The sequence below is a fragment of the Argopecten irradians genome, chromosome 1, assembly GCF_041381155.1.
Source record: "Argopecten irradians isolate NY chromosome 1, Ai_NY, whole genome shotgun sequence".
NCBI lineage: Eukaryota > Metazoa > Mollusca > Bivalvia > Pectinida > Pectinidae > Argopecten > Argopecten irradians.
The window spans coordinates 12,686,064-12,703,856 of NC_091134.1; the positions used below are offsets into that span (position 1 = coordinate 12,686,064).

At 36.6% G+C, this 17,793-nt stretch overlaps 1 protein-coding gene across 2 annotated transcripts; it reads left to right on the forward strand.

The window, feature by feature from the left end:
• Positions 1 to 763: 763 nt before the first annotated feature.
• On the forward strand, positions 764 to 12,149 carry LOC138317990 (alkaline phosphatase-like). Of its 2 annotated transcripts, none has more exons than XM_069260000.1 (10): positions 764 to 923; positions 3,517 to 3,743; positions 4,067 to 4,241; positions 5,432 to 5,604; positions 6,795 to 6,905; positions 7,486 to 7,588; positions 8,485 to 8,625; positions 8,982 to 9,173; positions 9,465 to 9,587; positions 9,907 to 12,149. In XM_069260000.1, the coding sequence occupies exons 1-10, from the start codon at positions 860 to 862 to the stop codon at positions 10,188 to 10,190; spliced, it is 1,593 nt and encodes a 530-aa protein (XP_069116101.1). In that variant the 5' UTR covers positions 764 to 859; the 3' UTR covers positions 10,191 to 12,149. The 2 variants fall into 2 exon arrangements, with proteins under 2 accessions (XP_069116101.1, XP_069116109.1); XM_069260008.1 differs by lacking the exon at positions 764 to 923 and adding an exon at positions 3,267 to 3,378.
• The last annotated feature ends 5,644 nt before the right edge of the window (positions 12,150 to 17,793 follow it).

Here is a 17,793-nt window from a genome sequence, read left to right on the forward strand (position 1 = left end):
TATCTAGTCGTCCTCAGTATTTGGTGCTTGATCACGCGCGACCTTTGATATGATAATATAAAAGACTATCGATATCTACATAACGGATTGGTTTTCATTTACTTACATAATCTATTTTATGAAAAGTAGGACAGTCTAACAGTTATAAGTCAATCTGATTTCGTGAATTTTGATAGCCCTGGTCCTGTTGATTAAAGAATATTCCGCTAATCATGTTTTGACTACAATTGAATGTTCGTAAATCAAACTGGATAAAACTTCCCCCATCTACCCTATTTGGCATGTTTTGCATCAGTTGAAAACCGAATTTTGCATCTATCCAGATAATGCCATTGCTGCTGACGATGAAAAAAATTGGTAATGATAATGGTGACGATAATGAAGATGACGACGGCAGAATTTTTTATTGTGTCAACACTAACAATTAATGATGACTACATCGATGACAAACAATTACAGATCGACGTTGACTGATGACGACGATCGTCTGTCGACGACAACAATGATGAAACAAAAAGTCTTATTTAAAAAAAAGATCAATTCGGGGTAAAACGAGTATTATGGACAAACTTATAGGTACTACATTGTAGATATTTTCTTTAAGAAGCGCACTTTTGAGCTCAATCTCATAAAACAAATATCATGCCATTGCATAAGAGGAAAGTAAATGTTTATTTTTCGAAAGAACGTATTTCATCTGTCAAAAAGTTACACAAGGTCTCCGTGAATCACGGTACTGCTACCATGACCTGCACACCTGTATCACTCATGACCAGGTAGAACGCTCACTTCAGGTAAGGGTATGAGCAGAATTCGGTTGTTGGATTATATGCGGTAGTGAGAGAGAACACCTACTAAAATGATGGCCAGGTTTTTGTGGCGAGTTTATCTAGTCATGACAACTTTTACTATACATAAAGCTGGTAAGTGTTTACTGTACTAAATTATGATATCAAAACTTATCTATATTTAAGTCTACTTTAACATATGATAAGTTTAAGCTTTAAATACACATGTGGTTAATAGGTTTCAGAAGCCAACATGAATGATGGGTTGATCACATACATGTGTACATCATGTGAAAATGTCCACGGAATACTACACTGAGGTTAGAAATACAAATATGCAATTTGTCTCAATTATGGAAAAATGAGGTAGGAAATATTGTACAGTTTTGTTAAGTTCGTCCAATGTAGTAATATTACATGTAAGCATTAACTAATTTCGGCGAAAGAAAAACTTTAAGATGGAATATGACTGATTATAGAGGCAGCATACGTTTGTATTCAGGATAAACTTAGTAATACGAAGTTAATACATGTACATTTTATTTGTGTATGGTCTTATTTCTGCCCCGGAAATATATATAACATGTAATGTTAAATCATCACACATATACACTTGTAATAGAATTTGTCAACAAATGTTTCATTTATTAATATTCATATTACTGATTACCACTTTAAAGGGTCTGTTCCGTTAGGCTTATTCTGTTTCTTAACCTAAAGGCAGATTTTTGCATTTTTATGAAAAATAAGACAAAACAATTATTTAAAAATTCTGTAATATATTGCTATATATTTCAATTGATACCGATCAATTTAAAAGAAAGTACAATACGTACGCCATGCCCATACTCGAGCCGGTGTCACATAAGTTAAACCAATGCAGTAAATAGCAACAGAAGGAATGATAAAATTGTTAGTTTTTGTGGATAACATTTTAATGATGTAAACACACTACTGTAAGAGCGTTTTGAGTAGCTCTAAAAAAAGTTGCTCTATTTCGCTGACGCGGGCCAGGGATCGGTATACAATACGTTGTTTGTTTTAAACTCTAATATACTCTTAGACTGAATTGTCCCTGTAATGTCTCGGTTCCAACTTCATTTTAATGAATTTTTCCATCCATTACTCTATTAATTACGGGGTTTCCTCCCTTTTATGTCCGTGAAACATCATATGTATTATGCACGTGTTGTGTTTGTTTTTCCATCGGTTGTAACTACATTTTGTTAAATAAGCCAATATTGATAGTCTCCTCACTCCTATTAAATTTCTATTGATGATAATACAGTTTTCTGTAAAACTTGAGATACCTACATGTGAGTTATCAACCCTGTTCATTCTTTACTGAACGTTTAGTTGTTTATTTGCTTAATATATGAAAATTATGATTGATTGTGAAGAAACGAATATCGCTTGTTGTAAAATCTAGGTTTTACGACTACCTGCACGGTGTTCTTACGAAAAAAAAAAATTCTCCGTGTAGATCTTTTAGTACGCTTAAGTTTCATACAGATAGTTTCCAGAACACACATATGCTATGCTGTTATCACCCCCATACAGAATGTAAATTTTTACCAGACGACATCGCCAAAATGCTAACGGCCTGAAGCAGTGAAAAATACATTTTATACACAATAATTTCGTTTACATTATTCGCGGATACACTACACACGAAGGGATCTGAGAATTAGTTGCAGTTTATTTAAATTTGGACCAGTCAGAATGTTTATAGACAATTAAAACCATACTTTATTTAATGGTACATTGCATGATAAGTGAATGATGGAAAAATCGCCGTGACGAAAAATCTACCCCAACTAGCATTAGCGGCTAAACAATCATATTTCTACCGTTGGAAAGAGCGTTAATTTTCCTTTCAAATCATCCTACACAATTATAAAAGGTTCTGTCACTAAAACCGTAATAGAACCGTTTCAATAAAAATTACAAAAATCATCCTCCGACAATCAAATTTTGATCTATACAGCTCTCTTATATATATGAACAATAGTGGGCCCAAATATATTTGCACTGCTCATTTTATTATGCAATATGCGACGCTAAATAAAACATTCATGTATGTGGTATCTTGGGCGTTCATACTCGCTCCTACATTATGTAGGTATATGTGTACAGTTTATAGATATTTTTATATGTCTTACATCCATTCAAGTAAATATGCCTTAGGATATTCAAACGCATATCCGGGAGCATGTCGGTCTAATGGGTTTTGAAAAAACCCACTACTTCTTCCCGGGGCATTTGCATTTGAAAAGTTGAAACTATTAAACACATAATTGGGTTGTTGAATGTTAGATATAATACTTTAAAAATGTTATTTTAAACGGAACATTTGAGTGTAAGAGCGATTGAGTCACTCTCCGCCATTACACATTGGGGGTGTGTCGTCCTGTATGTCGAACCCGAGCCGTGCCAGTAAATCAAATTAACATTTGTCTAAAGCCACTCGAATTGCACTATACATAGAAGCGTGTTCATCTTGTTAGGTGCATCATCTCGTCTGAAAAAGAAGTCTTATCGAATCTTCGGTGGCTATTTACAACATGTAGAATTAGTTTTAACTTACGTGGTATTGATCAATATTTTTTTGTTTTATATTTCGTAAGAAATGAAGTCCAATGGTTTTATATAAATATTATATTGTTTCGTGGTTATGTAACAGAATTATCGAAATAAACAAAACTGAAATCCTTTCTTCCAATCGCAGTCTCAGACCCAGCCCACTGGAAACAGTTAGCGGAAAAGGAACTCAACAAAGCCTTGAACCGGAAGTTGAACACCAACAAGGCGCGGAACGTCATCTTGTTCATAGGCGATGGCATGGGCATGTCGACTGTGACGGCGGCTAGAATCCTGAGAGGTCAAACACAGGGGGCAACGGGAGAGGAAACTGTTCTCGAGTTCGAGAAATTTCCAAACGTCGGTTTATCGAAGGTAAGAATATATATAATTTATTATTTTTTTTTGTAGTCTGAAATTCAAAATTTATTTTGTTCTTATTTTAATTTTGTCATGCTTTATGCTATTAATCTTGTTATAACACGATTTTGTCCGTAAGATTTAAGAAAGGAACAAAGAAAACTAAACCAGTTTAACTCGTTCCCTATCAAAAATAGTAAATAATGTTCATAAATGTGTTTTTCCCATAAAAAAACTTCGGTAAATTTGACCCCCCCCCCCCTGCCAAGGGAAAAACTAAATTCATGAATAGTCTATGATTAAACCATTGTAGAGAATATGAAAATTTTCTTCTCTAGACTTACTCGAATGACCGCCAGACCACCGACTCGGCGTCCACAGCCACCGCCATGATGTGTGGACAGAAGACTAACTACCATTTGGTAGGACTCAACGACCAAGCCATTGCCGAAAACTGTACCAGTGCACATGGAAATGAGATTCCTTGTGCATTTGATTGGTTCCGTATGGATGGTAAGGCACTTTTTATACGAATGTTAATTGTTTTGAAGAGGCTAAAATACTTCAAGCAGATATAAAATATTCCATATGAAATGAAAAACAAAACCTATCATTCATCAAAAGCTTTTGCTGTCTCCTTTCATAACGATCTCTTCCGGCTTGCGTTTTGGTTTTGCACTTGGCTGCCATTAAAATAACAATAACCGGTTTGACATGTTGCCCGTATTTTTACCCCATGATAGTATTAAAGCGACCTTCAACTAAAATTTCCGCATTTTCCTTCGTAATGGTGACCGGAAGACTAAGTCATCCTCGGGTTCATCTCCTGACGTTTTCATGCAAACAAAAATACAGATCAAAGCTGACAATGAAAGTTAAAAAGCATGCATTTAAAATTAAACAAATATTGTTTTTGAGATATTCCCCAGTTATGATAGTGTCGTTTCCAAGGAAGTGGCAGCCATTTTTACTTTTGCATTGCTTAGTTACCTTCACTGGCCAATTCCTGTATAAAGCACGGAACTTGACACACGTGCTTCATTCCAAACATAGCTTGTCTCGGATACACATATCCCGATATTGCAAATAACAATGTCAAACTGAAAATAGACACTGTACTCACCTGACAAGGTTTCATTGAAATGATACAAGATTGTGTTGTCAGCTAAATCCCAAAATATATCCGAAACGAGCTAATGAAACACCTTAATATACACTAGGTTTTACATGTACACTAACATGTGGGTGTCATTGGTAGTTATCGCTTGTTCGGGACAGGTAGTCACGTGCATATGGCCAGTCGAGTACATGTGGACGGTTTAAGTTATCGTTAGGATTTCTATGCACTTGTAAGGAAATTTTATTTTGACAAACATATAAATGATAACTTTGAGTTGACGTATTTTGTTGCCAAACAAGCCCCATATACCTTTATAGGTAAGTGTTTTGTTTACGTAAAAGTAGGTGATACACATCAGTGGACAACTGCTAAGTGTGTATGTACGTATATAGACTAAGCCCACGTGTGTCGATTCACGCGCTTTGCATAGGGGTCGGTGAATAAAACAAAATTGGCTGAACTCGATAGGGGGTTGTCTCATAAAAGATTCTTGAAATACAAGTGTGCTTATTTTTTTAAAATCTCAATTAGAAACTTGCATTGTCAGCTTTAACTGCATTGTCAGTTTCAATATCCATCACAGGTCGCTCGGTGGGCATTGTAACCACAGCTAAAATCACACATGCAACGCCCGCTTGTGCGTACGCAAAATCCGCAACACGCAACTGGGAGGGAGACGTCGATATGCCAGCAGGGATGACTGGAGGGTGTAAGGACATCGCCCACCAACTTATATACAACAACAGTTACGCTAAGGTGAGTGTACCAACTCGTCCATATTAATATAATAATTCGCCCACGTCAAAACATCATCGATACTCCAGGGGTTACTATATCTGACGTTAAATCCATCCCAGTAAAAATTGGAGGCAACAGAACAGAACGGGTAATTTAGTCCTTTTATGTACACCAAAAGAACCGCGTAACGATACGCTGTGGTTGACTGTGTGGCTTTGAAGTTGGGCGTCGCTCTCCTTTTTCCTGGACTGCCGTCAGTTTTAATATGAGATAATCCAGGGGTGGATATGACATCAGTTATTGTAACGCTTGGAGTATTTTAGATGTCGTCAAAATGACAACTCGCTCATATTCTTATTCCAACTCGTCCAATATCACAATATCAATATACCACATTTATCTTGAATTTAACTCGTCCCATTTCAATATACCAATTCGTCCACATCAGTTTGATCGATTTCACATAGCAAATGAGTCCATTGCAATATGTAAGCTTGTACATATATAAGGATTGGACGGGATGGTTAAGAAATTTTTTAAGGCGAATTGGTTTATTCATATTATTATTTATTTATTTATTTATTTATTTTTTTTTTTTTTTTGGGGGGGGGGGGTATTATTGTTATTTTTTGTGTGCTCATTATGGTATTTCATGGATCATATGCAGCATAAAATTTTTACTTATATTATCGTATTCACTTCTTTCGTCTTCACATAATATTTGAATTTATATAAGTATGTCTCTTCTTCTTAGAACATGCAGCTGCCATGGCGTTACGCGCATAAGCGTATAAAACGATGCGTCGATTTTGCAGCTTTTTAACTTCATTGTCAAAACGTGGGATTTTTCAGGGTGATGCCCTATGACCATCGTTCTTCTTGTACACAGGTAATATTTCTTTACGTGAATTTAACATGAAAATTTCACGTGAAGCTCACGTGAATTTTACGTGATTTTTTTTCAGATGAATTTCACGTGAAATTCACGTATATTGCCTGTGTATGCACATCACAAAATCATTTTGAAATTTGTTACAGAATTGCAATTGCAAGGTTGATCCATTGCGAAAATAATCTTTATTCCAGTTGACATATCCACACTATTGCAAAATCGTGATACAATTTCAAGGCGAGTATGATAGCTGGTCGAGAACGAGATTTATACAACTGTGCATTAATTAGCTGTTTACTGGCGATTTACGTTTAAGGTCATACTTGGCGGAGGTAGGCAGTTCTTTCTAGGCAGGAATGATTCGGACCCAGAACGGAACTTGACCAATACACACAAACAGCGACTGGACGGCCTCGATCTGACACAGGTACTTACCTGGTTTCTTATTTCAGTAGATTTCCAGGGCAACCATAATAAAAACAGACAAATTCTAATTTCTACAAAAACATATTGTTTAAAGCAAATATCAACAATATCACTAACGTACTCGATATGTGCTGTTAAATTACGAAAGAACCGCATTTCGCAAGATGGTTTGTACAAGTGCACGCGTCATGAGTAAGTACCGGGTATTCACTTTAGTAAAATCAACAAGGAACACATTCCGTAATACGTAAACTCGAATTATAGAGACGCTTTCTTCACAAACAATCGTCCATCCAAAGGCATTTTATGTGTATTTTAGTGATATTAACGATTTTAAAAGAGAAAATTCAAATTGGTATTTTCATTAATGCCCTGTTGATGTCCTCTCTCCTAACAGGTACACTGTTTTGTCCTGTTTTCTTCAGTTTTTCATACATTTATTTTCTTAAATTGTCCATAACATCCAATCATTAGCTAAGACCGTTTATATATCTTTTTATTGTTATCAAAAATATAAAAAAAAATTACTACAACTTTATTTAGTATCCTAATTTGGTAGTGTTGGGAATTCCATTTGTCAGGTTTGGCAGGATGAAAAGGATGGGGACAATATGTCTGCTAAATATGTTTGGAACAAGGCACAGTTTGATGCTATTAATCCTGACAACACGGATTATATACTTGGTAAGTAAAAATGCCTTAATTAAACAACTGTAGGAAAGATTGAGCCTGCATTTTGAGAAATTCTTTGCTATCAACAAAAGGCATTCTTGTGGAACAGATTGCTCGGTTAGGAATTGGTGCAGGTTGAAAGGTTGTCCTTCGAAGTACTTTACAAAGACTCGTTAAACAGCAAAGTAATAGTCTTCTGAAACTCGCAGTCCGTAACCCATCCTACGCAGTAGGCCTTCTAAAATTACCAAAACTATCCATAGTATTAGGTTCGGTTTATGAGGATTTAAAAGCGTCCTTTTAACAGCTACGATTGTAGGATAAAAAATCATCTAGGGCCTAAGTCCCTTGTGTGTGAATGGAATGCTGTGGTATATTACAGCCATGTCTCCTTTTAATAAAATAAATCTTACCCATTCATAGTGTTATCTCACTGAAACTATAGCCAAATATACCGGACAGCACACCAAACCCAGTCACATTTTACTGACAATGGACAAACCAGTCGTTCCACTGCCTTTAAGCAAGAGTCGAATCTTCCACTTTTAAAGAATATGGTGTGTCTCGGCCGAAGAACAGAAACTAGAGTCTTCCTCACAGGGTTGAGCGCTCAACTCAATGCCAAAATTGAGGGGTCGCCAAGGGAGACGTAAGGAAAAACAGAAAAGATATTATCTCAAACTTAGTCTTCTTTAACGATCGTGCAAAAGGGACAGCAGGTACAGTGTAATCCTATATGACGTTATGCTAAATCAACTTAACAACCATATTTAACCTCGAAGTCGTTTGCTTTGGGGACAATTAATGGTCATTGATATATCATGCATATCATGCCACTTAAATGTTTGCGTAGGTACTTGTATGCGAAGGTCCGATTGTCGGTTTAATAGCATGCTTATCATTTACAGGTTTGTTTGAGCCTGATCATATGCAGTTCGAATTGGACAGAGACCATGGCCCTGAAGGTGAGCCGTCATTAGCGGAAATGACACGAAAAGCCATCCAGGTACTTCAGAAAGATCAGAATGGATTCTTTTTAATGGTGGAAGGTAATATATGAAATATTTCTTAGGAAAAGCATGTATATCAACTCATTAATATAAATGGTAAATAAACGGAATCAGAACTAGTTCATTCTTCTTCGAAGGTATACATAAAAATTGTTGATAAAGCTGTTATTTCATAAATGACAAATGGATTGGTCTTCAATAAAATATCCCCCGACGTTTACTGATAAAATATTCTTGTATCGATAATTTACGACCAAGACAAGAAAAAGTGAAGTAAATAATTAATATACGGTTGCTATACAATAGTCGTTCTGACCGGTGCCTACTATCTAAATGATTAAAAAATAACGTAAGTTCCCATCTTATGTTTACGCCATTACGGTTAATTCCTATAGGAGCACGTATAGACCATGCGCACCATGACAACAACGCTAAGCGTTCCTTACACGAGGTTCTGGCGTTAGAGGACGCCGTGAAGGTCGCTACAGAACTGACGTCCGAAAGTGACACTCTCCTCCTCGTCACAGCTGACCACTCTCACGTCTTCAACATCGCCGGCTACCCAAAGCGAGGCAACGACATTTTTGGTAAGGATATTGGTATAAAAATTATGCTGATGTTAGTTTTCAAGAATCTGAAGTATTTGTTTAATTATTTGAATTGAATAAATTCTCAGAAGAAAATGCAATATTATGTTAGCAGTATAAGCAGAGTTGTATAGTAAACTCTTTTTTTTTTGGATAGACGGGCCAACAGTTGCCATATTTGTCCAAACATGGGACGTTAGAATTGTATCAGCTATTTATATCACGTGACCCTAATATGTTATTAAATCAGGTTTTCATTTTATTTATTATATATTGTTCTCTTTGCAACAGGTGTAGTTGATAACGTCGGTGATTCGGTAGCAGATGATGGTATTCCTTTCACAACTCTTTTGTACGGAAACGGCATAAGTTACGATTGGGGAAACAGGACCAACGTGTCGGCAGTAGACACAAGTAAGTAAATCTGGTATCATAGGGCACATCATGCACATTGTAGATAGTATCTGGTGGCAATTACTGTTAGCTTAGAAAACTTAGTGGTGATCTTATAGTAACACTTTTCTCGCTAGAAAGTTTTCGCTAAACCTTACCACATTAACTGCATTTACAGACTACTATTTATTAGTTTGGATAGCAATTATTGCGGTCTCGTAAATTTATTTTTGTGTAACTTGTTTAAAACAAATTTAGCTATGAATTTGAATTACACCATTAAATTGTTTACATGTACATCTTATGTTGTGATATTAATGGTTTTTTTCTGTGATTTCAGCTGACAAAGAATATCTCCAAGTTGCAGCAGCCCCACGATCTTCAGAAACTCATGCTGGTGAAGATGTCGGCATCTACGCAAGTGGGCCGATGTCACACTTAATACATGGTGTGCATGAGCAGCATTACATAGCGCACGTGATTTCGTATGCCGCTTGTGTCGGCGAAAATAAACAACGTTGTGAATATCAACCAGAACCAAACGCAGCAAACCCCGTTTACCATTTCATAACGTATTTGTGTGTCATGTGTGTTTCGCAATATCTAATACGACTATACGTTTGACTTTTTCTCTCGATATAGCTATTTGGCAACATTTTTAAGGTCTGGTCACATTTGCGGTCTTGCCTTGGACCGTAGTATACCGAAGTTGTGAACCGTACTGACCCGTAGGAGACCTTAGTAGACCGTAGTAGATTGTACTTCTGACCTTACTTAGGTTTACCGTGAAAAAAACGGTAGGGAAGGATAGAAATTTTGATCATGCTCAAAATTTGCGACCGTGTTTCGTCCGTAAGAGACCTTGGATATATATACCTTACTCTACCGTAGTAGGCCGCAGTAAACCCTTCTTTGGCCATACGGTATGCCGTAGTAGACCGTAGTATCTCAGATAACGATAGTTAACCCTAGTTAGACCGCAAATGTGACCAGACCTTAATGCTAGGTTTACACTATGTTTCCGACGGCCACGGCAGCCCCGTTTCAGACCACCGTGGACAAAACTTGGTGACCGCGAGACAACGTGAGACAGCGCAGAAGAACGTGAGGGACAAACGTAAGCGGTCGTGAATATCGTGGATGCCGTGCAGATGATGAACGCCACAGGACGTAATAAAACGAGATTGACGTAACAAAATGTAACAGTGCGTACGAGGCCGTAACAAAACTTCCAGACGGTCCGTGGTGGAACGGGCAGCAAGCACGTTCCCCGGAATCTCACGGTGATTTCAAGTTTTGTGATGTTCTGTTGAGTTTTGTCCACGTTTTATCACGGTTGATGCAGATTGGCTACACGTTTTGTGCCGTTTTGTCCAGGTTTGTCAAGGTTTTGAGGGCAAGCCAAGGTGGAAGATAGCCGTTTTGATGCGTTTTGTCAAGGCACATCACGGCTTGTAGCGGTTGAAAGCCCGACGTGATACGGCGTGTTGCGTCTTATTACGGTCTTACGTTGCAAGCAATATATGATGGAGTATCATTGCCAGGCCTGGTACACATTTGCTACTTCATGGAGTTAATTTTATTAATGATTAGAAATAGTCATTATCAAACACATTTAAACCATCAAATTATACCAAAGCTATTATTGCAAAAGGCAGATTAAGTGAGAACCATTACGAAAAAAAATGTTTGTGTAGAAACACTTGGATATAATAATTATAATTTTGTTATCAAAACGTGTTGGAAATGACATTTTTGGCAATAAATATTGTTTCATTTGCTCAAAAAAGCCCGGCATCAGACTTTCATCCCTAGTAAGCCTTGGCGGACCGTGAGAAACGTATCGGAGCTTGATCAAAACGTCTAAAACGTAGCAGACCTCATCAGATCGTAATAGGCCTAGAGAGAATGTAGTGGTATCTTTGATAGACCGTGCCAAAGCCGTAGTGTACCTGTAACCTCCGGGAAGAGCGCTTTCCCCTATATCCACAGTCCACCACGTAATCCGTAAAAACCTGTGGCAAAACTTCACAAGACCTAGCTGAACTTGAATACAGAGACAAAAAATAGCCAAAATTCCACGGCACTCCACGTTCCGGGCAAACGGGGCTACCGTGGTCGCCGGGAACAAAGTGTAAACCTAGCATAGCGACCTCCAGTTTTGTTTTCGAAATTTTTATATTGCGCAAGCATCGCACGTGATGAGATACGGTCGTCAAGTGGCACACACAAAGACTAGTTCCTAGTTCTACTTCAAGAATGTTACTCACTTAATTGCAATGGTTAAATACTGAATTTAAATCTATGGATTTTTTTCTTGCAACTCAATAATTTTATACTCATAGCGAACTGCGTTATCTGATTGTTTCTGGCAAATGCGTGATAACTTTCAAGCATGTTTTTCTTCCCATCTTTGAATACATTACAATGTATACACTCATCGAGTTATAATACCATAATTAATCTACTACACTATATTTACTCAATGTGCATTTCATACTGGGTTAGAGCTAGATCTGCATCAGTTTTTATCATAATATTTCCCCTATTTAGATTAACCTTGATTAAAGTTTTTACAAATTGTTGATAGCTTTGATATCATGTTTCTGCTACAATTGGCTGGCTAGCTGTGTACTCGGACTTATCATCTATTAGCAGCTAATGTAAATTTAGGAAGCATCCGATGCATTTAATGCGTTGGATGTGTGAATGTGTGTGTGTGGGAAGCTGTGGTATTTGGGAGCGCATGTTGTGTCTCCTTGAAATAGTGGAACTCTTGCTGCACCCACCCTTGCACCACCCCCCCCCCCTCCACCCCCGGTCAGATGATACTGTTACATGTAACGAGCAAACCAGTCGTTTCTCTCCCTTTATGCTGACGTTAAAGAGATGCGAGGAAGAAGTAATGAAAATCCCATATTTAGTCGCCTTTTACGAAGGATGCAGTTGATATTTCAATCCATACCTGCAGGGATCACAACAAAATGTGAATTGAATCATTCAGTGACTAGCGGTTTATACAACAAATATTTTTTTATATTATTCAACATTTTTTTCTTCCCATGGCACAAGTAGATGGCTATATACAATCACGTGTCTGTTTCCTGCAACATTCATATATCTGATAGTGGTATACAATGTTCAAGGAGATAGTTTCTTGCAAAACCTTAATCGATAGTATTACATCAAATACTTATGTTATTGGGAGATCATATTACTGCAAGTTACTAATGCTTACTTTGTCAGATTAGTGAAAATGCTATCGATGTCGATCATTCTTTGGCGGGCGCCAAGATCCCTCTGGGATCTCTTGTCATATGATGTACTTATAGAATCTTACATGGGCCTGTCAGGTGGACAGGGGTATCTCAACTCTTGGGAAAAATTTTGGATGGTCCACCAGAGGCTTGTCGAGGGTTGACGGCCAACATCTTTCACGAGGGTTGAGACAATAGCTACTTCATGTAATGATGACGTCACATCATTGTCTAGCGCATGTGAGCTGTCTTTTCTCTACCCCGGTAAAAGACAGAGTTATCTTTTCCTTAGCAACCGTAGCATAACCCTGTCAAGTATGGGAGAACAAACAGCTGAAACTTATTGAAGATAAGAAATTATGGGTGACTTCAGTATTCAGGAGATTATAATGGTGGGCGACAGAGGGACTTCTCCATAAAAATCTTGAACAGAAGATTATTCAAGGGTACACTAACAGACAGAGTCTCAGTTAATTACCCTGGAACTCCTGAAGATTGTAGAGGCCGATTAATACCTTTATAGCGGTTGCATTACAAGCTTGGCTGGCACTTTAAGGTGTTGAATTTCTGTACTTAAATATGCATGAAGGTAATTATGAAAACTTATATGATCACATAAGGCTCAAACTCACTCAAAGCAAAAAACAAAATAAAACAAATATAAAAAAGGGAAAAAAAACCCAAAAACCAACAAACAAAACCACCATAAACAAAATGCAAGATGTAATATTAGTCATATTTGCCTATCCCAAATTGGTGAAAAAGATACAGGTGAAAACGGAAATGTTCAAATGACCACAGAAGTTTGTGATAGGCTGATAAGAATGGCGATATAGTTAAATTGTATGAAGTATATGAATTATATGGAGACTTCTGAGGACAAGCCTGTAGATGGACATACCGACATGTACTTACATTCAGATGGCATTCAAATATACAGGATCATCACTATTGAGACTATTAGGCATAGCTTGATGACATATTGTAATACGTTTTATTCCTTTCGCATCAAACAGATAATTTGGCTTTATTTACATATGTTGATGGTATTCGTGTACTTGCATAATCTGTCAAAATATGTAGGTAATTTTACCTTAACCTGATTTGCTGTGTTTTCTGATATAATACATGTATATGATTTACTACAATAAGTACGGATGATATATATACATTTACAGTATGTGCCAAATGTTGAATTCTGTATTAGAACTTTATGACTAGTAGCGATTTAAAGGATTTGCCTCTATTTCCCCTAATGGCCCCTTCCCTCCTGCCCCTGGAGAGTCAAAGCCAAAAGTAAAACAAACACGTTTCCTCTCCACAAAAGGATGTTCTGGCCAAATTTGTTTACAATCCATGCATAAATCTCTGACTAGTAGCGATTTAAAGGATTAACTTCTATTTTCCCTCTTGAGCCCCGCCCCTCCTGCTCCCGGGGGGTCAGAGCCAAAATTTATACTAACTCTACTCTCCTTCCCCCAAAGAAGTTTCTCATCGAATTTAGTTACAATCCATGTATAACTCTATGACTAGTATCGATTTAAAGGATTTACCTCAATTTCCTCTCTTGGGTTCCGCCCATCTTGCCCCGGGGGTCAGAGCCAAAATTTGTATAAGCTCTATTCACTTTCTGGCCAAATTTGGTAACAATCAATGTAGAACTCTATGACTAGTAGCGATTTAAAGGAAATGTTGACGGACGGACGGGCCAGGTGAGCTTATAAAACCATTTAAAAGGCAATGTATTTTTAAACAAAACTTCAAGCATTATTACAAAGAATAACCATAAATAGTTTTACCAACGAAACAAATGAAAGCTTAAAGTACCAACGCATAATTGAGGTTGTACAGTACACGAAAGGTTTCAAATCAGTTGAAAGGGTAAGCGCTTGTTAGAGCTGATGGTTGCAAGAAAGAAGTTGCAAATTGAAGAATATATAATTTCCATCCAGAAATATTGTGTCTTTGTGGTGAGTACATGTTGAATTGTATATCTAGCCCTGTTTGCTGTTCATAAAACTGATTCACAAATAGTAAGTTTTATACTAGTTATAGGAATATTATAGATACATCTAACAGGCATAAGAAACTTGCACAAAACCTCAATTAAGCGATTCAGCGAAGCGTTTACTTTATCAAATGCCAGAATCGGGGAAATACGAAAAGATATTTTTCGCATTAAAACGCGTCGCTTTACTGCATACAATCACATATATAACCCTTTCCACGTCACCAAATCAATTCGGATTTGTTTACAGAAAGCAAGCAATTCAAACGTTTTGAATCAAATGAGAAATGCAATTTTTACTGATTAAGTGATGTGTTGGTCATGTCTTATTTTGATATAAATCAATTATCAACTGTTGGGGTAAGTGTTTTCAGCGATTCGAAGCTCACATCTTACACTCAGATGTATAGAGTAATTTAAAAGATGTTAAAAGTCACGGACTATATTTTTAGTTGGTTGCTACAAGTTTGACTCTTTAACTCTTTTTGGACATGAGGCGCTAAAATTTAATTACGCTTATAGCATTTTCTACATATCGTTTAAATAGCCTCGGATGATTGCGCTTATTGATTATCAAAGAAATTACACTGTTAACATATGGTATATTCTCGATAACAAACAGAGGCAGACGAATTAGTATTTTTCTTCAGTCTTCAATTACAAAAGTTACTTACTTCACACTATTACCACCATTGCAAGTTTGAACTTCTTATTCTACTTCCAGATAAATGTATTAGAAATAATTAATTGTCTCCCGACAACATTGGATGACTCTATGTCATATATGGAATGGAATAAATGGACCCGTTTGTGTGACGGGTATATTTATTCTTGGCAATGGTTGCTATTCATAAAGTGGTAAGTTTTTTAATTACATAAATATTTATGTTTTTAAAAAAATATTCATAATTAACCTTTGCTCTTACCTGACTCATTTCCATCAAATCCTCCAATTCAAGATGCAAAATATACTAGGAAGAATCGTCTATTTCGTTTACATAATTCTATAAAATTAACATCATCGACCGATGGCTAATGAGCTGTAGCAGTAAAAACGACATATTAAGTTATCCATCAGAATTTCTTTTACAATATTCGCAGACATACGTACTTGAACTTAGATAGTTATGGATAATATAGATAAAGATAATTTTGTTTATAAGTATGTATAATCATAATATATATATTGAGAAAGTTAATACGCATCATCGGGTGGATTTGAAAATAACTTTGTTGGTCTAATGCGTTTTTAATCTACCATGTTTTCATGGACGCAATTGATAAAGTAGAGTGTTTAAAAGTTCAGTTGTTAAAATGTAAATAATTGATTATGCAGAAATAATGACAAAAATGACAAGGTAGAGGAATTTCACGGTGATATCAACGCCAGCTCGATTCCAAATAGGAAAAAATGAGATCCAGAAATTAAAGATATCATTTTTTTTTATAAAAATACATGAAACTTGATGGGAACAGCACAAATATTCAATGTGATGATACACATATTCAGGTTCTGTGTTGCACCCTCTAGACGAAAAAAAAAATGCGAAAGTTATTTCGCCACCACATACTCTTTCTATGAACGTATATATTTACGATACCAAAATATACATTGTACTTTTAAAAACTAATTCGTATACCTTAAATTCATTCCCGAGGTCTAAAAAGTAGCCATTTCATCGGTTGAAACAATATGCCATTGATCTGCAAATTCTAAACAACAGGTAAATATTCTGTACTTAGTGATGGATATTTTTCTCTCATACCTCGACCTGTTATTGCAATTTTACTACTATGTTTTTCCGCCATTTTGAAATTAATCCGAAAAGCGCCTAGTTTTTGAAAAAAACATGTTAAAACTATACCAAGAAAATATTAATTTTGTTGATTCTGTGACAGAGGACAACTTTGTAAACACCAAGTCTTAACATAATCGTACAAAACAATATTGAAGCTTGGAAAACGAATCTGTAAACATGATTCATGATTGAATATCCAACCTAAACTTACCACCAATAATCTTATGGAGGTATTTCCCAAATATAATTAGTCTTTTACCGCAATTCCGTATTTGCATACTACAGAGTTATCTGCACTTGCGGATAGGTATCGATTGTTACATCATGTGCTTTCGAGTGTAACGTCATACTTTTCGGAGAAAACGACGTGAATCTCGCTCATAAAATAATGACGTTACAATCGATACCTACCCGCAAGGGAACTAACTCTGTAATATGGAAAGACGGAATAGATGGGTGGTTGCTACTCAGCTTCCAATGTATCAAAGGAGAAACGTTAATATGGCGTGATATTAACGCTTTGTGATTGGCTACGGAGAGACTTTTATCGTGACTTTATTTGACCATGTAATAAATGACATTTATTTACCATGGTAAAATAAATAAATTTATGTCAGGCTGTTTCATTTTTTACTTTCCTAATTTGTAAGTGGGGCCTCGCGCCCTTAGGTGTGTTTACTTATACACACATGCAAGGTCATAGTGTACATGTGCCTGCGTGATGGAATTTCCCCAAATTAGCTTGACCCCTGGTCAGTGCGAGAGAGTAATTGATTGGTCAGCCAATCAGATGCTTTGCTTACAGCCTCCGGACCAATCACTGAGGGCGTTGACCTTTCTTTGTTCTCGGTGGCGTCACTATCGCATTACCATCTTAGCCAGCGTGAAGATTTTTGTCTGTGTCTAATTAAGATTATCCATAATCTACAAGAATTCTTTCAATTTCCCTCCCATCTTTCCCGCCCCTTTTTCATATCTATTTATTCCTTTTATTTGATGTGATTGGGCAGGTTATATGGTTTACGAATGTTGTCTTATCAACAGAGACTATTTTTTTTCACAAGCCTATGTTGTATTTTGCAGTTTTTAATTTTTGCCTATTTTGTACCCCATCTTTGCTGTTTAGTTCAAATATTTGATCTCCAACCTTATTTTTATTGATG